Source organism: Crocodylus siamensis, chromosome 9 (genome assembly GCF_052110815.1).
Source record: "Crocodylus siamensis isolate JL-2025a chromosome 9, ASM5211081v1, whole genome shotgun sequence".
NCBI lineage: Eukaryota > Metazoa > Chordata > Crocodylia > Crocodylidae > Crocodylus > Crocodylus siamensis.
In genome coordinates this window covers 56,694,010-56,720,342 of record NC_143403.1, presented here as the reverse complement: position 1 = coordinate 56,720,342, position 26,333 = coordinate 56,694,010, and the positions used below count along the sequence as shown (strand labels likewise).

General features: G+C 41.3%; 1 protein-coding gene across 4 annotated transcripts in view; it reads right to left on the bottom strand.

Annotated features, from left to right (window-relative positions):
* Positions 1 to 26,333, bottom strand: part of SPECC1L (sperm antigen with calponin homology and coiled-coil domains 1 like) — a 113,850-nt gene that overhangs the window by 82,732 nt on the left and 4,785 nt on the right. For 2 of the 4 annotated variants that reach the window (XM_090062335.1, XM_090062336.1), the window contains exons 2-5: positions 10,761 to 10,858; positions 9,249 to 9,438; positions 2,998 to 3,154; positions 30 to 1,663 (exon numbers count right to left, since the gene is read on the bottom strand). In XM_090062335.1, the coding sequence (XP_089918461.1) occupies positions 30 to 1,663; positions 2,998 to 3,154; positions 9,249 to 9,438; positions 10,761 to 10,807 (2,028 nt within the window). In that variant the 5' untranslated portion in view covers positions 10,808 to 10,858. The remainder of the gene's footprint in view (positions 1 to 29; positions 1,664 to 2,997; positions 3,155 to 9,248; positions 9,439 to 10,760; positions 10,859 to 26,333) is intronic. The other 2 variants (XM_090062337.1, XM_090062338.1) reach the window with 1 other exon arrangement.

The following is a 26,333-nucleotide window of genomic DNA, read 5'->3' as shown; positions in this document are numbered from 1 at the left end:
ATCCCAAAACCAGTTTTATAAAGCACTACCTTAGCAATAGCATCCTGCAATCGATTGGCATCATTGCGAGTGTGTGCCAGCTCTTCCTGTAGACCACTGGCCAAGGTTTCTGCTTTTTCCTTATCCAGCCTGACACTCTCCAGCAAATCTTGTATATCCGATTTATCCCCAGAGTTGTGTATGGAGTACAACTCAGCCACTTTTTGTTTTTCATGCTCTAACTGAGCTTTTAGCCTGTTCATCTCAATCTGATCACTGGCTACTGTAGCTTTATACTCATCCAAGTTGGCTGCTAGTGCAGTCTTGGTTTTTTGCTCCGACTCAACAATTCGCTCCATGTGGTGGTTGCGTTCCTTTAGCGCACCTATCATTTCTTGGGCTTCCTTATTATCTTGTTCTGCCATCTTGAGAGTGTTGCTCAGATGCTGCTGAACACCCAGCAATTGCTCTCGTTCAAAACGGGCATTCTCTGCAAGGTCCATGTAACGTTGCTCTAACTCCATGTAGCGTCCACTCTTCATATCTTCATCAATAACGTAAGAGATGTGGTGCTCATCTAAGAGGGAACGAAAATACTCAATCTGTCGACTGAAGTGCTCTAGCTTGTCACTTTGTTGGCATAAGGACTCCATAAGGATTACCTTTTCTTCTCCGAGTCTTTCATTTTCACTATTCAGTTCTTGAGTTATTTGTTGTAAATCTGCAAGCTCCTGAAGAGTTGCTTGAAGCTCCTCAGCTGTACTATGTTGGTTCTCTTCCATCTGGTGTATTCGTTCTGTTAGACAAGCTACAGACACTTCACTGGCATTACCACTGCTTCCTTTCCTAGACCTTTCTATGCTTGGCACACCTTCAGATTCTGAAGATGAGGGAGCATCTAAGGCATCATCACTTGATGTAAGTGGCTGATAAACTTCACTACATTCACTGTCTAAGTTATCCATGGAGTTACTGTGTTGATTATCCATCAAAGTGTTTTCATCCTGACTCAACAAGTCTTCCATTGATCCAGGAGCAGAACCTTCCACTGAAGATGTAAGAGTACCACCGCCATCACTGTGGTTACTAGTTGCAATTTCTGGGCTCAAGGAAGGGTAACCAAAAAGTTTTTCAGAGTTATCCAGCCTTTGCTCCAAAGAAAAGCCCAAAGCATTTAATCGGTCCTTTAGCATTCGATTCTCATTCTTCAACTGATTGAGCTCTTCTCGGATGGCAGTGTTTTGTTCTTGTAACTGTAGCAATGTAGACTCTACATCAGTTGGCTGGTGAACAACAATGGCCTCTTTTTCCTCAGTCTTTTCATCAGTCTCACACTGATCTTCATTAAGGCCCAGTTGAGCACGCATATCTCTGAGCTCATTCTTTAAGTGTAAAATCTCTACATCTTTAGTTTTTGCTAGAGTCAGAAGATCTTTCACTTTAGCTTCTAAAGCAGCTTTGTCACTGATCTGATTGTCCGACTTTGACTTGCTCATACGAACATCAGATTCTGGATTAGTACGACTTCGTGAGCGTTTTGCCAGTACTGCATCATTAGACCCCTGCCCCATTGAAGGCAGCTTTTTGCTCTGGTTTAGACGGGAACGATCACGTATTCTCTCTCTAGAAGAGCTAGATTCCTTATTTCCAGATGAAGCGCTACGCTTGGTTGTGGAAGTTGTACCTATATAATTTAAAAAGTTAAGAATATTAATTTAACCAAAAAAGTAAAAAAATCATATTAAACTATGTATGTTGCCAAGCTACACACCTGAACCTGAATAACAACATTCACATCATTCATAATGTTCAAACTCCCCTGAATGCCTCAGAAATCTTGGCAACTGTATTTTTAAATCATCATTAGCTGCTCCTGTCAGTACTTTAACATCCCCTTTCAAAATCAAAATTGGAACACAGTGCCTGCAACAGGCAAAAAACCAAATCTCCAAGTTACTAATAAACTGTACAGAAAAGGAGTAAATATACATAGACTGACATCTCACTTTTCCTTAAGGGAAAAGTATTAATTTGAGTACTTGTATATTTGGATCCCCAAGAATGAAATGCATCTGAGTACTTAAATATTCTCACTCTTATCAGAAAATGTTGAAGTAGAGAGCCATATTATCACTGCCTAACTGCAAGTAGACTTGCATTTTTGTAAACTATATAGAATCCAAAGAACACCAGTAGATATATTTCCACTGGTTCTGATAAATGTTAGAGAACTTCACACCTTCCCATGCAGAAACAGGCAATGCTACAGCCTTACACAATGTTTTACTAAAGACATTCACTCCTTAATGCCTCCTGAAGTGGATATTTTTAGCAGCACATGCCCCCCAAAATTGGGATGCATGTTTTAAGCAGGGAAGCTGTTTTTCTTCGCTGGAAAGTCTTGCAGCTGCCAATATGGCAGACTCTTGTGTTAACCCTTTCACAGCCATAACTATTGACTGAGCACTGTAGCTTGTACATGAAGCAATAAGTGAACTACCTGTAGTATCTCAATAAGACTTGTGATATACAAAAATACTTCAAGTATATAAATAATTACTTATAATAAAGAACTGACAGTCTTGCTACTGCCCTTGTAAGAGCCCAGGGAATAACCATGTGTGACAGAGTAAGTTCTCCAGCAAGCATGGCATTCTAAGAAACAGTTTGAATCAGGCAGCAGACACCAGGAACTTCCTGGTGTCACACTTTCTGAACACTTTAGGTTTCCAAGAAGACTTACTCTGCCACAGCCAGCCATGATTCTGTAACAATTAAAAAAAATTGCCTTCAAGAACATGGTGCATGTTTTATTTGGGACACAGCGTAGGCAAGAAAATACAGTATTCATATAAACAGATAACCAGAGTTATGAGCAAAATGCAGGGTGTCTTTTATTTGGCTTTGGCCTTGTTGACCATATTGTATCCTCTCTACACAAAAGTTCTTTCAATATTTTCATATCAGAAGAAACTAAAACCAAGAAAAAAATCCATAAAGGTCAGTATTTCTTTTTACCTGTAATAGTCTTGGGTTTATTCTCCAGATTATTCATGGTGGTCCCTGAAGCTGAAGGCACTGTAGATGTGCAGGTGCTCTTCTTTGTTTTCACACCATTAGTCACAGTCACCCCACCACCAGCCATCCCAGCTAAAAGGTCATCATTACTTTTTGTCTGGAAGCAAAAAAAGGCATAAGTAAGACTAGATAAGTAGTGGAGGAACAGAATCATCAAATCCTCACCATCTAAAGTTGGAAATAAATATGTTAATTTTTATAATCTTTTATATTTGGATATGCTTTTTGTTTTTTAAAAAAAAAGGCATACATGTAGTTTTAGTTAAAAGTCAGCCTGTCCCCCAGAGTCTTTATTATTCAATGCATTTTCCCCTTCAACAGTTTCACAGTAATGGTAGTCACCTGCAATGGATCTTGGGAATGGTCAAAGGTTTACACAAGTTATGCTTTTTATTTAGAAAACTAGTTATAAAAACTGAATTGAGCTCAGAAGAAATATATAGTGTTGTGCTTGTTGTATGTGATGCCAAAGGAGAGTAGGTATAAAATCTTCTACAATTAAGGTATACAGTTTATCCCTGAATCAAGACAGGAACATCATGACATTCTAAAAGGGCTCCTAAAAGCACAGCAGAAGTAAAACAATCAAAATCTAAAAAGTGTTAGAGCGGGAGGAAAACCTTACTTTTCTCTCATTTCTCCATGACTATTTCATGAGACATTTCATGAGAAATGCTTCCATTTACTAATGAAGGAAGATATTATGATATGAGGATCATGAAAAGCATAACAAGTGTGGAGTTCTGAAACACCATCAGGAAAAGCTGACTGCATCCAAAAGCTCCTTAAGATACAAACTTTAACTAAAAAAAAAATCAAATTGTAGCATACCAGCTCCAAGACTTCATGTCTAATCTACTTCAGAATAACTCTACACAATACTATTCCCACAAAATAAAATAATTTACAAAGACACACTGAACAAGTTACTCATCTTTTGATATTTTCTTACCAAAACTGACAGTGAAATTGTGCAGCGAAATATCACGGTTCAAACAGACTGCCAGTTCTCCATATTTCCGTCTTGTTAAAAGGACAAGTAAATTAAGTCAATTATAACTATTTATACGAATGGTATAACCCCATGCTGCTGAACCAAATAGGTCAAGTTGTGAGAACTCTACCCCCATGGTGTGATTCAGCTTGGATGGAAAAAAAACAGCTCTGCAGTAAGCAAAACAGACATATCTATAATAATAATAATAATAATAATAATAATAATAATAATAGGCTTATTCTTTCAGTCCAGAGCACTCTGATTGGTTATCTTGGCAGCCAATCACAGTGCTTACTAAAACAGCCAATCAGAGTGCTCTGGACAAGCACAGCAGGCTCCACTGAAGGAGGAAAAAAAAACCAACCAACCAAACAAAAAAAAACAGCGAGGGGCCTGATCCTTTTTTTTTTTTTCTTCCTGAAGAGCCTGCCTGCCTTTTCTGCAGCTGGGGGGGTGGGGGAAAAGGTGAGCTGCCAGTGGGCCCTGAGCTACAGAAGACCCTTCGCAGCAACAGTGCCCCCCAGGACTGCCTGAGTGGGGTGCCAGACGGTGGAAGCTACCCAGGGGGCACTGCCTCTGTAGAGGAAGGCACCTGGGTCCCCCACAGCTCAGGGTCCGCCAGCAGCTCCCACCACCACCCTGGAGCCTGTCCACTTAAGCAGGAGGGGTGTTAGCTGTGCGGGTGCAGCCCCAGCTCATAGACAGCACCTGCCGGATCCAATGGTGCACAGGGCACTGGAAGCCCAGGTGTGCTTGCAGAAGTTCAGGCTTGGTGGACTTCCAGGATCTCGTGGCACCATCCCTGTTGCCTTCCAGCTGCCTGGAACCACCCGGGAACGGGCTGGCTGCCTGGCGAAGGCAGCAGGAGGGTAGCGAGAAAGATGCCTTTCAAGGGTGAGAAGTTTTGAGTCCATTACAGTATTCATTCAAAGTATAACTAGAAATCCGGTATTTAAAGAAATACTTTTGCAATTAAAAAAAAAAAAAAAAAATCAATCACAAATGTTTTGTGGGTTTCAGCTAGTTATGATAATATTAGACATGCAAAGCCTTAGAAAAACAAAAGAATTCAAGACAGCCATCCCTCTTCTGCTTTGCCCACAAACTGCTTCTAGTCTAACTTGGAAGTCATTAAATACTGTAATTTTGGCTTAGGATGCCATCTTGTGAAACTATTTCATAAGATTAAAAAACAGAATTGGCTAATGGTTAGTTTTTCTCTTGGTTTAACAATACTTGTAGCAATCTCGCTCCCTCTCTTTCTCCCCCTTGCTCCCTTCTTTTTCTTTTTAAAGGAAGGAACATTGCATGAAAAACAAGGACTTTTATACGACATACTCATTGAACTTTATAAGTTGATAGCTGGGTTGATCTCTGAAGAAACCAGTTAATTCCAGTGGGTAAATAAAAAGAGAGACAGTTCCCTCAGATCCTGCACATACTATAATTGCTTTATTTATCCTAAGTATAAGTATACTGCATTTTTAGGTAGCTTTTCTATATGTGAAGTCAAGCACTGAAAATGAAGGAAGTTTGTGCAGCCATATTTTGGACTTCGTATCCATTGGCAACACAAAGCTATTACATGAACACATTCCATTTTTTCTCCAGGAACCCCTTATATGATATTATGGACAGGATATGCAGTGCTCACTGAATGAGCAATTATACACTATTTAATTTTACCCTCACTGTTCAACGTATTGTTCCATATGTTATTTGCCACACATCATTCAACTTCTACTTTGAATACAGAAATATTGATTTCTATATTGGATTTTCTATGGCGTTTATCATTTTAGCAGCTGAATATTTCATATGAATCTCTGCAGCAAGCCTTTGGTAAGTAGCAGCATTATTCTCATTTTACTGAAGGAGCTAAGGCCTATGTGAGGCATACCATAATCCTGAGTGTCCAGCCTAAGATGCTCAAGTCCTATTTTTCAGAGAACCTGGCAATTTTTAGAGCTTAATTTTGCTGAGAATGTCTTGTAAAACTTACAGAACATTAGAGAACAAAAACAGCTGGTGCTCAGTTTTCTGCTTGGTTTATATTCAGTACAGCAACCATTCTCAGTGCTGTCTGCAAATAAGACGACAAATGTCCAAACCTAAAACCTTCCCTGCTGCCAAAAAAGTAGAGAAGTGGTAGCCACCAGTGACAACAGACTTCCTCAGCCTCAACTACTCTGTGGCAGAAAAAGGAACAGTGGGCTCATCTACATGTGCAAGTAATGCAACTGAATATGCTTCAGCTCAAATTGAGCCATAGTAAACTAATCCCATCACTGTCTACACATGTATTTAAGTGCAGTAATTTACTATGATGTAGGATAGTACCCATGTCTGATGGGACTATCCCACACCACAGTAAATTAATCTATTGTGTACTAATTGCGGCGCACATATAGATGGTGATGCTTTACTGCATATTAAATTAGTCTAATGCACAGTAAAACTCAAGTGTAGATGCACACAGTATGGCTGGGATGGCATTCAACTGTCTAAAATAACTGTCTCTTCCCCCGAGTCCCACCTCACTCACTACATACCCTCCAAATTCTGCAACAAATATGGCAAAGGTTCTATGGAAAAAGGGCATAGCTGCATTTAAAGCCAACCTTAACACTGGCCTGTAGTGATATTTCAGAAGGGTTTAAAAGGAAACAAATCACAATTTTCTGGTTAACTGCATGTTGTCACTACAGGTTGGAATCAAGGTTGTTACAGTGCTTTGTGCATTTCCATTCTTTACCAGGTTTGCATTAATTTTTTGTACAGGCAAAAGGCAGAAGTGCCATTTTATAATTTAGGTTGAACTCAGAATTTCCTTGGTCTGTATAAAGGCTTGTTTTGAGGATAATTATCATATCTGAGTAATATATTCTAGTCTAAATTATAGATATGCTCTCAATCCTAGCTCTGCATGTACTTTCTGCCCAGCAATATACATGATACAATTAATACATTTGTTGTTTTACAACAGAACTTTAAAGTTCAAGATTACATTTTCTGAAACAAAGAACTGGAACTGGTCTCCTGTCCATTATGTCCAATCTCCTTTGCTTGCGCATAATCATTTACCCAAAAGGAATCTTCAAAATTGTCTCTTCAAACTCATGTACAACTACAGGCCACAATACCCAAAACACCATGGACACTATAATATGTTGTGGGTAAAAGCAGAAGAGATGGTGGCAGTGATAACAATGACAGGGAAGTAGTTGGCTAATGTATGCTCAGAAGATCCTCCAAAAAGGACCATGCCCAAACTACAGAGAAAGGCAAAACATACATAGCCCTTACAAATCTGACCTGGGGGAAAATTCCTTCCTGACACCAATCTGATGAATAGTTCAACCTTGAGCAGAAAAGCATGACTATTCAGCCAGGAACCTCAGAGTTTTATGAGCACTGGCAAGCAGACACTATTAGTGCACACTAGTCAAATCCCAGCCTTAGCTATGGCCAATACCCCAAGCCTTCCAAAGGGAGGGGCAGGAAGGGAAGCCCCCAAAAGCAAGGAACATTTCTGAAGAAAAAAATTCCTTCCTGTCCCCTTGCAGGCAACCAGCAAAAGCCTTGAAGCAGGTGAATTATCCAATACCTACCACACTGAACTTCCCCTGTACCCCAACAGAAGAATGCAAATACAGGATTCCACATATTATAAACACCAACATTCCTTATCCTATTATGCCATCCTTCCATAAACTTATCAGTTCAAACAACAAAATCGGAGAGGGCAATATGCCAGAGACTTCATAGAAAAATCACTACGAAGAAAGGACATAAAAACATTTCTTTTAAAACAGCACAATTATTGTCTCTCAAACCAATAAATGTAGATGTAAATGTCAGTACTGTACTAGTAAATGTACAAACTATAGCCTTTTAACTGCTACAGATGGAAACACCTGACACACAACTGGCTTGACAGTAATTCCATGTGGGTTATAGGATGATGTAGCTAAAACCTAGCTATAACAAAGTTGCAATGACACTTAGTTGCTATTTAAGCACTTTCCTACCATGCCTAAAATGCATATAATTGCCATTATATTCTACTTCTACACTCAGCACTACCAGCAGAAGTGCTGCTGTTAAGAGAAAACTGTGTATAGGTTTCCCTTGCCAACCACGGTTTCATCAACCATGGTTATGGGTATCCACACTTCAGAGAAGGCAGGGGTACAGTCTGAAAATACCCGCCATGACCTTCCTGGCCCTGCTCATGCCTCTTCCTTCCCATTCCCCGCTACAGCCCCCACAGCCTTGCTGGTGCCCCTCACCCACACCCACAACCCCTGCTCCTCCAGCCCTGCCAAATTTTGCCAGCCATGGGAACATTCAGGAACCTAACCGCCATGGTTGGCAAGGGAAACTTGTAAGCAAAAAGGGCCAAATAAATATAGCAATTATGGAGAGGCCCCTCTTATGACAATCAGAGAAAATATCTGACTTGAATGTCACCTGCTTGCCCTCTGTTCAGTGACTGCAACTCCCAGTATTAAACCGCTTGAATAGCAGATGCCCTGGGATGTGCTCATGTGTTTGAAGACCTGTTGCCCTGTTTGCTAATATTCAGGGAGAAACTTCTGACTTTTTAACTTGGATCCAGTACCTCAGAGGAGCACATACATGTTGAGCTAGAGTTCTATTCTTTACACTACATGAGAAGGGCATGGGAAAGACTGCAAAGACAATGTGGCCACTTAAGTCTGACATTGGTCACCAATGTTAGGGAACACCACAAAGGCAGCCTCCTCAATTAAGTATCAAGTATCTGTCTTCAAAAACAGGAAGTGGAACTTTACATGCAGAACACAGTTCCTATCAGACGCCACCTCTGCTATTCAAGTCAGGTCAGAGGAGGTAATTCAAGAGCAGCATATGGCGTCGTCTGGCTAAGTGTGATTAATGGTGTTCACTGGAAAGCACCATTCGCAGAGGAGTAAAAAACTGAGCTACACAAGATGTGCTGCCTTCCACCCTAGTATTTTAGGAGAAACAAAATTTAATGAATACCATATTTGTAACCTGCTGTTGTCTCCTGTGTAACTACCTAAATTCCTTTTCTATCATTCAGAGATCGCGGATCTTACTTCTTCCCTACTTCACATTTCATATTAAAATCCTAGACTTCTAAATCCTTTATTGTCCAAAGAAATCAAAGCACTCTGCTAAACATTACCTTCAACAGAGAGGTTGATGTCCCAGTTTTTGAGATTTTTGTTACTGCAGACACTGAGGAGCCGTTTTCTGGTTTCACTTTTTCAACTGTTTGAGTTTTATTTATTCCAGGCACTTTGGGCACTGAGCCAACACTCCTGCTTGCTTTCTTCATTCTGGGCTGCCTGTTTGTGATGCATTTACAAACAAATCTAGGAAAAGGGGGAAGGGAGGGAGGAAAAAGAGAAAATGTAAATAAAAAACACAAAAGAAATGGGATGTAGGTCTCTGAATGACTACTTTAAAATCAGGAGTGCAAGTTTACTGTTGAACAAGCACATGTAGGAAATAGTTTTCCCAAGCATCTGCAGACTGTTAATGTGAAGAGAGAGTTAAACCCATGAATATAATGCAAATTTTATTTGGCTGGGAGATGAGCAGCAGAGGCAAACACTGCTGTTATTCATAAGGACTGACAACCCAAAGTTGAAAATAAGTGAAGGGCTGAACAAGTAGAGTCATACCTCATGGCAGCTAGAGCCGAAGGACAACAAAACAAGCAAATGTTCATGCTCTTACAGCAATGAGGTTTGTGGGAGAAAACAGCTATTTTCCAAAGTCTGCATAAGAGATAACAAGGAAAAGAAAACTTCTGCTCCCAGTACTAAAACTCAAATAGAAAATGGGGCAACAAAGCATTCAGGTTCATCAGTGGCCTATCATCTTCCAGGTGATAGGTAAGATAGAACAAGGTTAGTTGTCTGCCCTTCTGGAAAATGGTATTTTAAATACAAGAGTACCTTTGGACAACTCAAGGTATGGAGGAATGTTATGTAAAGATACAGTGATCGAGGTTACTAATCCAGTTTAACCAGCTCCGTACCTTCACAGCCTTTTTAAAAAAAACCCTAAAAACACACTCTTCTTTCTTTTATGTATTGTTTACAGCCATTAAAATCTAAAGACCTGTAAAGACAAAAGTAATTCTCCAACTTAAATATGGACAATTATTAGCAGATGAACTATTCTACAGACTGAAGTCTACTCTCATTTCCATGAAAATTTATGTTGGCTATGAAAGTAAGTACAAATTTAAAATGAATTAGTTGCTTATAACAACCTCAAGTCTCCTTGTACCCTACATTTAACATTTGATTTTAGCAAGACTCTTCTCCATGCTAGCACTTGGAATATTTTTGCTTGGCCAGTTCTGAATAAATTAAAAAGGCAAAATTAAGCTTACTAACTACCAAATTTCAGAGTCACTCAAGAAATTCAAAAAGTTTGGTGTTACAAAGAGAATTATGTCATGATAAGAGCCCTTTCAGAACACATATGAATATAAAAAGTAGAGGTGTGCGAAGAGGGCCCAATCTGATTCAGATGCAGCCGGAATCTGGGACAGCGATTCAATTCATTGATAAAGATCACTGCCCCCTATTCGATTCGGCCAAATCTGAATCTGAAGATTTGATGCCAATTCGGAGAACCAGTGATTCAGACAGACACAGCTTCAAAAGTTTTTTCTACATACCTTGAGGTAGCAGCGCAGCTCACGAACGCTGCAGTGCTGGGGCGCATGGAACGTCCTACAGGAGTGCAAAGGGACCCTCCACATGCTCGGCAGTAAACCTGGAAGTGGACCAGAAATACTTCCATGGGCACCCCCATGCCCCAGTGAATGGCCATGGGGGTACCTTGGGTGCTCCCCCAGACCCAGGAGGCACCAGTCACCAAGCTGGGAGGGTGCAGGGGGCTCCCCCAGCACACTTTCCTGGCAGCCCCGGAAGTGGACCAGAAGTGCTTCTGGTCCATGTCCAGGTCTGCTGCCAAGTGTGCTGGGGACACTCCATGTGCCCCAGCATTGCAGCAATCATGGGCCTCTGCCACCTAGAGGAATGTAGAAAAAACATTTAAAGCTGTCTTTATATCTGAATCTGCGAATCTTTCCAAATTGATTCAGAGGGATTAAAGGGTCCTTTGATTTGATTTGGAGATTTGGCCACCAAATCAGGCCAAATTTCCACCGAATCGAATCAGGGACCAAAGCTTCACACAGCCCTAATAAAAATATAAACGTTTCAAAGGGACATGTGAGAGGCGAGGATTTTTGTGGGTGATACCTATGATACCAACTGTATTAGTGGGACAGACTTAGACAAGCTTTTGAATGCAATACATTCTTCTTCAGGTCACAGATGAAAAGGACATATCTTTCATGCAGTAACTTTTACACCTTGTTAAAATACTGAGGGGTTCTAAGTATGCTCAGCTTCACATTTAAAAAAAATGATTGCTGCAGCTGCCTGCAAACTCTTAGGTGGAGGCACAGAAACTAAATTGAACAAACAGTCAAAGTACACTGAAATACAGGAACCCTGCCAGGTCCTCAGGCTGGTTTAAACCCTACACTTTAGTAAGTGTTCACAGCTTGGGCCAAGTTATCACACCTACACTAGCATCAGTTATCAAGTAGCAATTTGAAACTATTTAAAAAATGACTAAGTATTAACTATATATTTCTCACTTGAGACAAAGACAAAGACTCTTCTTTCATATAAAGCAAAAGTGGCATATGATTCCACTATGGAAAACCTATGGCACAAATAAAATGCAAAGCTGTGGAAAATTTTTCTTCAATCAAGTTTTTGTATTACAATATGAATAGTTTATCATTTTGTTTATTGTACCATGGGAACATACATGTGCTTTGCCTGAGTTCACTGTGAACTAAATCTAGAAATACCAAAGGAAAACAAATGCTTAGAGATCATACAAATAGTTAATAACTGTGCCTGATCATTCCAACTTCTGGTACTGCTCCTCAGATAAGCAAATCCAGCACATTTATTTGTAAAGCAAACTGTTCAAATTAGTTTAAAATTGCCCACTTTGTTACATATCTAGATGCATTCACGAAGCTACCAAAAAAGGAGTTGATACAGGAGGCACAGGGTATTAAACTAAGGGTGAAGTTAATGAAAAACCATACACCCTCATTAGCTTTACAATCCAACATCCAGTAAACCGGCACTTACGGCTTTATGACTGGCTTATCCTGTCAGCATCCCACTACTCTAATGAAACTTAGAGTATTCTTAATGGAGGTAGGACAAAGAAAGTACATCTCAATGACTAATGTAAATATGCCGCTGGTACACTTATGAGGCAAAGGCTTGGATTTTACTGCTGCTAGCCCTTCCTAAGAATGATCTAGAAGTTGAAAGATTTCAAAACAAAGAAACTCACAAGATAATCCTTGAATGGTCCCTGACAATCTATCAATAATAACTGTTGATCTTAGAACAGTCTCAAAATTCAAGTAACACGAAGGTTTACATCCCCAAAACTGCATGTTTCCCTTTATGCTCCACCCAAGTTAATATGTTTTTGGGGTTTGGAATTTGTATACAAATACATACCTTAGTACACAAAATGTATTTACAGTTAGGCCAACAAAATACAGCTGCTGAAACTACATTTTCATAGAATGCAAGTCTAGACTTCCTGTATCAGAATTATGGCTCCGATCCTGCACCATTAAAGGTTAATGGAAACTTTGCCACTGGCTTCAATGTACAAAGGATCAAGTCCAACGAGATCAATGATCACAAGAGATGGTATCTATCCAAGTTGTGTGCTTCTTAATCATGATGGATCGCAGAAAACACACCACAGCAGTTTTCATTAAAAAATGACCGGCTTATGCTCCAAGAACAGCTACCAGGTCGCCAAAGTAATGTAACTAAATATTTCTATAGTATTTGGAGAGAAACTGAACCTTATTTTCTCATCTAAAAAATATACATGATATTATCTTCATACTTTTTTTAAAATATAAAGCTTTTTAAAATGGAAAAGACTGTGCCAATCTCTACATTCATTTGGTGCATATCCCAATAGGGCCCCAGACCTGTTTTGGGCCACTGGGTGCTACTACAAAAGTTTCTTAAATATTTAATTTAAAAATAGTTTTATAATAATGTTTTAATGACCTGCAACTACAGAAGCCCTTTCCAATAACAAATTATTGAAAAATTGCATAAAACAAGTGACGTTAAAACAACCATGAACGGTGCATGACCCCGATGGCTGGGGGAGCACGGCTGTGGTGGTGGTGGTGGGAGCCTGGCAGCGGTAAGCTGGGAGCTCCTGCAGGTGCTGCCAGCACTGTCGACAGCAGGGGCTGGTGAGCACCAACCAGAGGTTGGCGACCACCCACAGGCGCTGCTGGCAATGTGGGTGGCAGAGTGATGAGCTGCGCCACCACTAGCAGTGTTGGCAATCAGGTGGCGGGCTTTTTGCAGGGGGTGCACCACCACATCCACCCCCTACGCGTCGCCCCTGAAAACAACACTCCAATCCTACTAAAACAACATATACCTAAAAAATAATGATTTTGATTACTTAATATTTGAACTAACAACAGGTAGAGAAATATTTACTGTAATTAAATAATTTTTAGGCCAACAGTTTGAAGTTGCACATAACACATCTTAATGCAGCACTACTGTTTAAACATGATAGTTGATCTCCTTGAAAATCATTTTATAATATAATCATCACTGTCATTCTATAAATAACCAAAGGCAACAACTTAGGTAGGAATTCAATATTAATGAGGTTCAGAGAGTATTAAGGACAGGACCTGCAGGCACTTCGCTATTATCGTGTAATGATCAAAACTTGCAACATCCCATTCTGATGAAGGAATTAAAAAAACAAATTTCTACTTACCCATTTTTTAAATGTATTTTAGATATTTCACCAGAATTCAGTGCAGATTAGTAATAAGCAAAGTACCTGAACACAGAGGGGAAGGACCTAAGTCCAAAGTGGAGTTACAGAAAAACACTGTTATTACCTAAAGTTGCTCAAAGTGTATTTTTCAATGCCATCTGAGTAAATATACGAACTACAAAATAGAGTATGAATCCCAACAAAACGGAGGACTAAAACAAGCCAAAAATCACAAATTACCATTTGCAACAGGGAAAAAACAAAGTCACCACAACCAGAATGTGACTATTCATTCTAACCTGAGCCCCTTTCCAGATTTTTCTCTTCCAATAGCGCACACACTGCAAAACATGAGAAACAGTCTTGTTCAGCACTGTGCTCAGTGCCCCAGTGAAAACAGAAACAGATAAGTCCTACGTTTTTTACATCAACCACAAGTGCCACTCCAAAAATAATGTTTTAAAAATGGTTTGCCCAATAGGAAGGTACATATCAGTGCTGCAAACCAGTATGGTCAGCCTGCCCTGCCAACACCAAATTCTTTCAGTGACTGTTTATGTATCAATTAAATATTTCATTTTAGAAGTCCAAGGAGGAAAAGGGCATCTACCAAGAGCCCAACAAGAGGATTTTAAATTGATTTTTAGTTTTGTTGTGGTCATTTATCCTTTAGATTACTCTGTTCAATACAGCTATTAAAAATAAAACCTTGGGGAAAATGACCAAGTGGTCTTTTATGCCAAAGAAGTGAGAGAGATTTCTCTGTCTAATAAACAAGATGCTACATGTTCTCCGTATGGACCTGAAATGTTTAATAATTTGAAGAACAGTTCTAGATAGCTAAAAGGCACTGAATATTAAGGAAAAATAGCTTAGCCATTTCAAAATACCAGCAAACATAGCAGAAAATAATCACTCAATTGCAGCAAGTATATTAAGTGCTTTATGGAAGTTTTAATGACCACAAAATAGATTATAAATACCGAGCACAAAACGAAAGATAACAGCTCAGCTCCCTAGACATGAAAGGGGTGCCTGTGTGTTTTGGGGTAATCCCATTACACTTTCATCTCATATCTGCGTAAATTTCCTGAGTCAAAATCCTCCACGTGCATCTAATTTATTCATCTAAAGACATCAAAACAGGCAAATGAAGACTGAAATATGAGCCCCACCTGCTCAAGAAGGCAGAGTGGGAAAGACAACTATGCAGAGCAGGTTTTGCAGTCTTCTGTACATTCTACTACAGCTCTCCAGGCATGAGCGAAGGCAGGCAACAGACAAGATAGAGCGTGGCCAGAGAATTAACATGCTACACACAGATGCACTGACTCCAGCCCTTAGTGATCCATAACTAACATGACTCTCCACAAAGAAATGTAACGCCTGTATCTGACCCTACATTTCCTTACTCCTTGTTTGGCCAAAAATTTCAGGCCCCTGGCTGCTGCAAGCACCCTCTAACTGCAGCTAATATTTAGCATTCCAGACAAGTGACAGGAACATTTGCCTGGCTGCCTGCCTTAGGATAAACCATGCTCTAGCTGCTTGTAAATAACACACTTTGGTCTCGTTTCCAAGCTGGTACTGTAATTTAACTGGCAGGTATTTCAAATTGTTGCAGAGAGAAACCAGTAACTGAGCAGCTGTTCATGTTCAAACTTTGCTGCTTTAACAAATAAAAAGCTAATTTTCCTTGAAACTGAATTTAAAAAATAAAAAAAGCCACAGAACAAGGATTGTAAATGTATATTGTTTTAAAATAAAGCTAGCCAGCATAAACTCATTATAGGTTTTCTGTACATGGGACATGAGCAGAAACTTTTTCAACAGAATCCTTGCTGCTTTGCTTTTGAACTCTACATTCCAAGAAAATCTGAGGAGGAACATAAGACGAATTCACCTTGCAGAAATTAAAATTAGATGCGAGGAAAATATGTAAAGTGAAATCAAGGACTGACTTCTAGCCAGTTTGTACCCTGGTGATTTATGGCCTTGTCCACAGGACAACTGCATAGGTTTTGCTATGCAATACAGTTATTCTTTAGCATGTATAACTGGGCACAGCATAGAAGCCCAATGTTATGGGAACTTAAGCACTAAAACAGAACCATCACAGCTCCACACACCAAATAGGAGACAGGATGCAATAAGCGGACTCTTCTCCTTTCAGGTGCGTCTTACCAACACCAAAGGAAGCTGTGTGTGTGTTATTGTTTCCATATCCTTTTAGTAAACATCAAACCCCATCCAAACCAGCAAACATGCACAAGCACAAGACTATACAACATGCAGGTGCAGTATATCAATTACAGCTCCATTTCATGTCACAAAAGAATTATGCAGACTCAACAAAAAACGTAGTCCTCCAGCAAAAGCCTGAGGTTCTATCTACATGGAAAACAGACCCAATTCTCACTCTGAAAAAACTAGGTCTTCACTGGTTTAACTGGTTAACCTAGCAAACTAGGTTAAACACTGGGCAGAAAAAAGCTCAGGTTTTTTTTGTTTTGTTTTTTTTAGAGGTGTACTTGGTAGCCGTGTTGGTCTGAGACAAAAAGACATACAAAAAACTAGAACTCTTGGTTCCAAAATTATCCCTTTCATTAGACCAACTGGAAAATGGCAAGAAAACTGTCCTTTTCTGCAAGCTTTCGGGATCAAAGTCCTTTGATGAAGGGACTTTGATCCCGAAAGCTTGCAGAAAAGGACAATTTTCTTGCCATTTTCCAGTTGGTCTAATGAAAGGGATAATTTTGGAACCAAAAGTTCTAGTTTTTTGTATGGCAGGTTTTTTAATGCACTAAATCACAACCGACTAAACAATGTTTGGCTTGCTTCTGGCATAAAGCTTGCCAGTCCAAAAAAGGTCGCCCCTTGTCAACTTAAAATTAATATTTCTGTCTGAAAAAAAAATTGTACCTCCAATTGTACAAGTGACATATAAGAAGTGACCCCAGCAACCTGCTGCTCCTGAGGGAAAAAAGAGCAATTTTATTTTCATTTTGTTTTGTACATTTGACTTCTTATACCACTAAGTCTATAGTTAGTGTCCCTGTTTCCTACAAGCCAGATCCCCCTCTTCCTAGCATTTTATCACACAGCAAGAAAGGTAAGAAAAATATTGAAAAACAAACAGGAACATGCAACTGTAAGAGCACACTGGCTGGACAACTTGAGAGCAGGTTTATGACCTAAACCCCTATCCAACTCTTTTTTTTTAATATTACTAGATTTCAAGCTGGAGAATTCCTTTGCAGCATGGTTTCATTCACTGGCTTAGCTCCTCCTTGCAGGCTAGAAGCACCAAGCAACCAATAGCTGCTTCTTAAAGGAAACTGTTTTTCTTTGTCCAGCTTGAATCCCTATCTAGCTACATTCCTACATCAGAAGCCAGGGCAGCAACAGCTACCTGAAAAGGTTCAGTATGTTGGTCAAGGTAGGACTGAGAGAAGCACCTGTATCTCCCAACCTACTCCCCACAAAAAGGAAATCACACAGTTTGTGCATGAAGCAGGTACTGCTGAAGGGAAGAGGGAGAAAGCAATAAACTTGCACCACCGCCAACTGCAAAATCAAGGGAACCGGTTAAGAGAAGAACCAGGATCCTGCCAATGGAGAACAGGGAGCCAGCAGGGTGAAAGGAGGCAGGATAGGAAGGTGTAGATGGAAGTTCCACCACGGGCAGGAAGAGGGGAGGAGACAGATGTCTATATTGTTGACTAGGGAGGCAAGAAACCCAGATTTGGAAAAAGATGAAAGGAGGTTAAGCACAATGAGGAACCTCATGACTGGCTGCTGAATCCAGCTCTGCACTTTTCATTCCTTTCTCCTGCTTCCCACAGGAACTCCCAGCAGCCCAAGCAGCTACCCTCAATATTTTTAGATTTTCCAAACAGAGGGTGGTAAGAGAAAACTGGATGAAAATCCTCTTCAAATACCCAGGGACTCCAAGAGAACTGAACACTCAATCACTTCTGAGTGGTCAGAAGGGATATGCAAGTGGATCATAAGAAAAGGGCTTACAGAAACTTTCTGCCCTCCCTTCCTTTGAAAGGTGGGGTGGGGAGGAAAAAGGGAAGGTGACAAGGGGAAGAGAATGAGGAGGTATGGAGAGCTTCCTATTCCACACAGCCCTATTCCAAATCTGTCTGGAAAGGGGGAAGTCACAAAAGCTTTAAAAAGCTGTTGTTTCCCCTAACTGCCATAATCCTTGGGCATGACACAGGAGACTTGGGGGGGGGGGAAGGCCCTCAGCCTGAGAGGTGGGGAATGCAAGAATCAGGGGAATCTCTAAAAGCCAAATGTAATCTGAGGGAGGCACTGATAATGTCCCTGTACTTAAGCCACCTAATACTTTCCATTATATAAGACTCCTATAGTCTCTCTCTAAGGGGTTCCTACAGAATCATTGTTTGCAACGGGGCTTTGATATTTGGCTCAGGGAATGCCTTCTGGTTAGGGAAGGGCCTTGGAACATTTTTCAACATTCCCTTTGTTCAGTGGAAGTAATGGTTGTATTCAAGTTTAAGTACTGCAAGTTCAGCTAGAGATTTCTTTGCTAGATCCTTCAGTCTGAAAGGCAATTGATACCACTATGAAATGAAAGCTTAGTACAGTGATCTGCCCTTCTCATACTATAAGTAAATTAGAAAAGTTATTATTTGCACACAAACAGGGTACAGATTCAATGCAAGTGTGCAGTATTAGCTGCCCTCTTTAAACGAAACCCACAGCTACATGGCCACATAGTATTTCTCAGACATGAAAACCAAAATTTTCCCATAACCCTGGATAAATACATCACAGTATTCCAATTCTAATACCCTTGCTCTAATTTCATAACAACTGTCCAGTGTGTTGATTTACCCACAACACTGAATCAAAAACACACTCATATCTTCAAGAGGAGCTTCAAGCATCACTTCCTCCTAGGATTTAGTCTTTAGAGACCTTATTTTTTTATTAGTCAATACTTATTAGTAGGCTACATGCTGGTGCTCCAGTACTATGTTGCTCTTAAGGGGCTGCTGCTGTTACAAAAGATGTCATCCAAGTACTCGTATACAAAATATTCCAGTGGAAATAGTTCTGGTGCAACTGTTGCTCTTACCAGGAGTTGCTGCAAATTTAAGTTAATGGTATGTTAATATGCACCCCCCCCCCATCATGATTTGCCACTCTTAGAATTTTTAAGCCACAGATATAACAGAATTTCTTCTACAGGCAGATGTACTGTTTGTATGTCAGAAGCTGTTTCATAAAAAATGCATGCAGTTCTAACAGTGTTTACTTTATATTGCTAAATTGTCTCCTCTAGAAATATGTTACAATTTACCCACAAACTGTCTTGGAACTCATTACACTGTTAGAGAAAGTACAGTATTGTTCTGATTGTGTCAGCCTCTTTTCACTTCAAAAAACTCTAAAAATGCAATAGGCTTATACACAGGATTGACCTATATTCAGAACAATACCGTATGATTATACAGAGCATATAACCCTTGCATAACAGCCTTAAGGGCCATAATGACTAGCCCTAAGTGGGGGCTGCTCTGGCACCGATGCAACATACTGGTGCATTGCACGCTGGCCAGCAAAGGAAGAAGCAGCAAGGAGAGGGCTAGGAATAAGAGGATAATGAGCAAGGAATTCTTCCTCATGGCCTGCCTGACCCCCAGGCTGGCTGGATGCCAATCACAAAACGTTCTCCACCCCACTCCACCCACCCGTTTTTTAAACCACTGCTATCCTCAATCCCAAAAGCAACAAAACAGCACTGCTCTTTGTGCTGCAATCAATGTTGCTAACACAAACCTTGCCTCAGACTACTACATCTGCAGCTGCACACAGGAGAAAACTCCAAAGGAACACTTCTACCTTTTAAAAAACTTATATGAGCTGAGCTCCTTGCAACTCCTTGATCCCTATGGTCTACTGAAATTTCTGGTACCTTTAGATCCATTAAGTTTTTAGTAGTTTCATTCTGCAAGAGCTGCTTTGTAGATGAGCAGATTAGAAACTGCACCATTCAAAGCAGAGCACAGGGAAAAACCTGAATGTCCAGTGGGAGTTATATCCATGTGTGGCCATGGAATGTTAAGCTGGTGATGACATTACAGTAAGCCTTGGGCAACACTATTTTTGATACAAAAGATGGGCAATTTTTTAAGTGCATTTAAAGCTTTGGGTCCTTTCTTTGGTTATTTGATTCTCCTGTGGGATTTGGTAAGGGCAATAGCAGCTCAAGGACTTTCTGTAGTTATCCACTTATATTCAAAGGAACAGACATTTTTCTAAAAATGGAATCAAAACTGTGGTGTTGATTTATAAGCAGAACAATATAGTCCTTTATTTAAAATATCTTAAACTTTTTTTAAATGAGTGAAATTCCAAGACCAGAACTTATACACAGTTGTATGAATCTGCAAGATTTTTGTATGCATCTAATAAGACATACATGTTTAAATTGAAAAACGAAGTAACAAGAGTACCTACAGTCCACACAAGCCACAGTTTCTTTGATTTATTATGTGCATAGTACCTAGTACACAATCACTAGTGAGAGTAAGCAAACAGCTTGGGTTGGAGATCTGTGGCATGCAGCAGGCAGTCAGATTATAAATTTTAGCCTGCAGCAGCAAAAAATTGCAAACCCCTTGTATAGAATATGTGAAAAACTAAACGTTGTAATTTTATTCTAAAAAGTTTTAAAAGCCAGTAATTTCATTATTATTTGATTAAATGACCATAGTATGGCTGAAGTGTGGGTACAGTACACTGCATACTTCTCCTAGATTTCACATGTATTGGACCATCTAGCACAGAGCAATATTAGTAGTCTTGCACACACATCTTTTCAATGGTAGAAAACATGTCATTTATGAAACAGTGGCAGTGTAAAAAAGTCAATTTGCATGCACAGCTGGACTGAGTATTCACTGCTTAACCACACACCCTTGAATTTTCAGTCTAGAATTTGAGGCTTTTCTTAAGAAAGTGCACATGCACACAAAACTCAGACCAAAAGAAGGGGGGGTAATCTCCAAGGCTTTTAATTCTTGACCTGAAAAGCACTACAAATAGAGGATGTAAGCACCATACTCTGGAACTGCTGGATTCCATTAGAACACTACCCTTAACATGGGCCTCTGGAAGCTAGTCACCCTTGACAAGCGCCTGCTCTGTTTACTCACCAATCATCTACTTTGCAGTAGTATGGCATGAATGTAGCTAGAACAATTAAGTGACAGTAACTACCAATTACTATCACTAGCCTAAGAGTTTCCTGAAGTTCATGAATGCTTGATGTATAGTGTTCCTATACCATACTATTATAGTGTTTTAAATAGGGGTGCTTCAATAGAGATTTTGGGGGCCGATACCAATAGCTAATTTTTAAGGAGGTATACTGACTGATACGGATCTGATTTCAGGTACACAGCCTGGCTGCGTCCAGCTGGTAAGTCTGTTGTAGTGGAAGGGGATGGGGGAGGGAAGGGAAGATCAAGGCCTCTGCGGTGAGAGAAGTAGGAGTACGGCTGGGGTTGGGGCAAGTGCTGCCCTGCCCGGCCAGGGTGTGGTGGGGCACAGCACCGGATGGAACTGCAGCTCACTCAGGAGGAATGGGGGGGGGGGGCAGCTCCCACCACTGCACACACCCCAGGAAGGCATGGGGGGGACATGTGCCCCCAGATCTGCACAGGGTGGGATGGGCTGCAGCTGCTGGCCTGGGCTGGGGCCCAGTCTGCGCCGGGCTCTTCCCAGCGGGGGCAGGGCTGGGCTGGGCTGGGCTGGGCTGTGCTTGGGGCAGGCAGAAGTCCTGCTTGGAGGGGACTACGGGGTGGGGGTAGGGGCTGCAGCCACCCCAAATTTGCTGTAGCTCCCCCATACCCTCCCCAGCGCCACTGCCTGCACCAAGTGCAGCTCTGGCCTGGCCCAGCCCAACCCAAACCCCTCTCCACACACACTGGTAAGAGCCCAAGGCAGCCTTGGCCCCAGCCCACAACTGAAATCCACTCCACCTACACCCACGCAGATCTGGGGGCACACGCCCCCATGCCCTCCCAGGGTGTGCACAGCAGCAGAAGCTGCTTCCCCTTCACTGTGTTTTCCCGCCCCCATGAGTCATGGGTGGGCAGTGCCTGCCCCAGCCCCACTCCCTCCTTCATTATGGGGGTCTTGATCTGCACGCCCACATCCCTTCCCTCCCCACCTCTTCCACTGCAACAAACTTACCAGCTGCACACAGCTCTCCAAGCTGCCAGGCTGTGCTCCTCACCACCTATGTGCTGCACTGCAGCTGCACGCATGCACAGGTATTTATTAGCCAAATCAGCAGCCACATCAGGCCAATTTCCGATACAAGCAATTTTCTTTATATCAGTGCTGATCCAATATCAGACTGATGTATTGGTGAACCTCGCTTTAAATATATGCAGAAAACCTTTAACATTAAAACACTTGACAAGTTACATCTATGGAGAACAATCAAGCTTTAAGAAGTTGGGTGCAAACACTGACACATTGGTTGGATGGGAGACAAGTTTATAAAATGACACAAATTCCTATTCATGCAAAATGCTCCATGAATAGCCAGTAGCATCTCACATTTGAAGTCTGGTCTGAAACACGTACACAGAAAACAGCCCACTGAAGGGCTAGTCTGTACCACAAAGTTTTGCCAACAAAACTCCACCATACTCCGATTTTCTCCACAGCTGCAAAGCTTTTCTTTGTAGCAGAAGAGTCAGACCATCTCCGTCAAAAGCAGCAAAGCTCCTGCATCATCTAGCAGGTGTCAAAAAACATGTGAAAAGGTACTCCTGTGCCTTCTGTCTGTTGGGCAGCTGGTGCTCTTAACACACAGAGGATCAGCTGCTGAGTGAAGTTACCTGCATCCTCTGCAAGTGCAGGGGGGTGGGGGGAAGACAAACTCTGGGAACTGTGTGACAGCAGTTACTGTCTGCTGCAGGAGCTACTGGCAGCTGTGCAAAGAAAACATAGGCAAGGCCTAACTTGAGGATGAAGGCATGAGTCAGCCATTCCTAGGCCTCCGTGTTGGCATATGCATAAATTACCCTTTTCCTGACTGGTCTACGCAGAGTAAATATTGCAAATTCTATATTTAGAGAACTGCACAATTCCCTCCAGGAGAATCTGAAGCTCCTCCCCTTTGGGTAGTTTCTTATTGTCTTAAAACAAAATCAAAACCCACATAGCCTTCCTGTAACCTAACCTCTTTCCTTTTTATATCCCAAGACACTCATCTCTGCTAGACTCTGAAGACAGATACAAATCTACTGGAGACAGATACTGATCCAAGACGGAAAGAAATGTTTACAACATGCCATGACTGCTGTATTCTTCTCAAGCTGCAGAGGGCAGACACACCAATAGTGTAACTGGGGGAGAAGGAGGACAACCAGATCAGCAGTGCCAGGTGCTGCCTTTGGGCTGGGGGGTTGGGGGCACAAAAAGCAGTCATTGCCACAGTAGCAGCTGATTGTCCCACCACAATCAGCGTGGCAGGAGCTGGCGCTGCCCCAGGTACCATGCAACTGCCCGGGGTACATAGCTGTGCTTCTACAACTGAGACATTGAGACATACAGGGATGAGTTTGTTAAGTAGTTATAAACTATGCAACTATATCTGCTAATACTCAGGCCCTGGTGAAGTACTCCTATCCCACAACATCCAACTAACACTTTTTTCCCCACAGGCGACAGGATTTTAACTGGGGCTGGGCCCTTTCAGCAATAAAGATGACACAGCCCTTTATGAATTACAGCTCTGTCTAGAAAAACCACCCTTCAGCTGGCTGGCTGTCCCACTTTGCCACTTCCTAAAGTTAAGAAGCCCAAGTAGCAGACACAGCTCTCTTCCCCCTCCCACTTAGCAAACCCCTACAGCTGCCACCCCATCCTCCCACAAATACATACCCCCAGACAGCAGTCAAGGACCCCAAAGGTAACAGAGGCAAGATTGGACAGAACTGACATGAAGCTTGGTGACAACACAGCAGGACTAAGCAACATTATTAGAGAAGGAAGGGTTACATTTGGGGCAGGTGTACTTACTGAATTGGGAGCAGCCAAGTGTGAGAAGGAGAGCTCCTTCAACAGAAGTCAAAATAGCCTCTCACTTTTAAGGAAGTGGGCTATATTGTCACACATTCAAGGAACAGAGATCAAGAGACATGCCAAAGAACTAGTCTTTTGCATATCTTATGTTTGTTTATTTAGCTTTTGGGAATGGCAGTCCTGATTATCTTTATCTTACAAATTGGGTAAGATGACAGCTGTTAAGTAACAAGCTCACACAGCAAATAAGGAGGTGGGCCTTATATTTTGGGTTACGGACTAAGGCCCATTAGAGTATCCCATAGTGCTACAATGACAAGCAATTCAAACTTTCAGTGACACATTTTTATTCCATCTGAAAATTACAAAAAACAAAAACAAAAACACCCCACTAGATAAACAAGAGGAGGCAGAAGTAATGCCAATGTACAGAAATAAAGTGTAGATTTGAGCTACTTTTGAAAATGACATGACACAAGCGTTTCATACCTACATAATAACTACTACCTCAGAGTTCTCAGTTCTATTCCTAGCTCAGTTACAAGCTTCCTCTATGCCCCTGAGCAAGCATCTATTTGTGCTTCACTTTCACTTGTAAGCAAAGTAACAATATAGACCTACATCCCTGGGGAGAAGTGCAAGATCACTTTTAAAACCTCTCTCAGCCACAAGAAGCATAATTTTTCTGACACAAGAGAATAATAGGCCATCCCATACAGCTGAGAAATCATCCCCTCTAATTCTGTACAACGAAATGAGCAGGAGACACTTGGAGCAAAGGTGAAAAGAAGGAATATAAAGAAGAAAATGTAGCAACTTTTTCTTATCAAGAAGATCTCAGCTATTGAAGAATCCTATCAGGCAAGGAAAATTTGGTGGTGATAACTTGTAACAGCTGAATCCATAATAAAATGTTTACTCTCCCCCAAACTTTAAGTGTCCATCTGCTCATTTGTGCCACAAGTACGCCAAGTTGCTTTGGTAAAGAATCATGGCAATAGAGCAAGAACATGGTTGCCCACAAAGTAAAACTTACCAAGTTCAGATAAATTTTATCTAGCCAAGTCCATGTTCATAATGAAATCATTTAATACGTGATTTTCTGATATAGCTCAAGTAGGGAATTACAGAAGGAAGGACATGTGTTTTAAAGAAGTAAAATCATATTTAATGAGAGGGATTTCTGTTTGCAGAGTGTGAAAAGAGGTAAGAGAATCCTCCCGACCAACTGATAGACTGAAAAAGTAATGTCAACTGCCAAATGCTGGTGTCTGCCTGGTGATTAACAACAACAAAAAACAACCCTTTGCTTACTGAAACCTAACTTTTCTCAGTTTTGCTAAACCAATTAATGCCTAAATCTCAAAACAGGTCAACCTTTACTGGATCATTTTATAGACTTGCACATTTCAATTAAGGCTTGTCGATTTTAAGATCTCCAAAGTTTTAGCATTTTGCAGGACACTATGCTGCAAGTTCCTTTGCTCCCTTGCTCACCATATACTGAGGAAATTCTATAGTGAGGCTCTTAAAGAATGCTGCCTGCCAAAAACCGATATGTCTGCTCTTAATTAAGAATATTTAAGTGCATAGCAAGTTTCAAAGAGCTCTAAGAATTTCAGGCTTTCCACCAATGATCTTGCAAAACTGTTTTCAAGCAAAGTTTATTTTCCATTGACAAAAAAATAGAAAGCTCCTTTGTGCAGAACTGCAGAAATTGAAGAAAAATAAATTTCCTTTTCACTGTGACCTTTTAAGCTTTTGTTCTTATTAAATTATATAGAGGTGCACCAATATATAAGATCAGCACCAATAAAAGGAAAATTAGCATCATCAGCCACCGCTTTTTTTTGGCCAGTGTAGCCAATAATGTCACCAATAAATGTTGCACGCACGTGCACAGCTGTATGCATGCACATGGCCAGGAAGGCAGCTCAGCAGCTTGGAGAGCAGTTCCCTGCTGGTAAGTCTGTTGGACGGGGTTGGGGGGGAAGGGGCATGGGAGGAAGAGATCAAGGTCCTCACGGTGAGGCAGGGAGTAGGACAGGGGCAGGCACTGTCCAGCCATGGTGGTGAATGGGACTGCTATGTGCACCCCTGGGGGGGGAGGCATGGGGAGCATGTGCTCCACCAGATGTGTGTGTGGGGTGGAGGTAGGCTGCCCACTGCAGGCGCAGGGCCAGGGGCTGTTCCCAATGTGGGGGCTAAGCCAGGACTGGGCTTGGAGTGGGGTGGGCTCAGATGTATGGGGCAGGCAGCAGTACTGGAAGGGGTGGCTACAGGG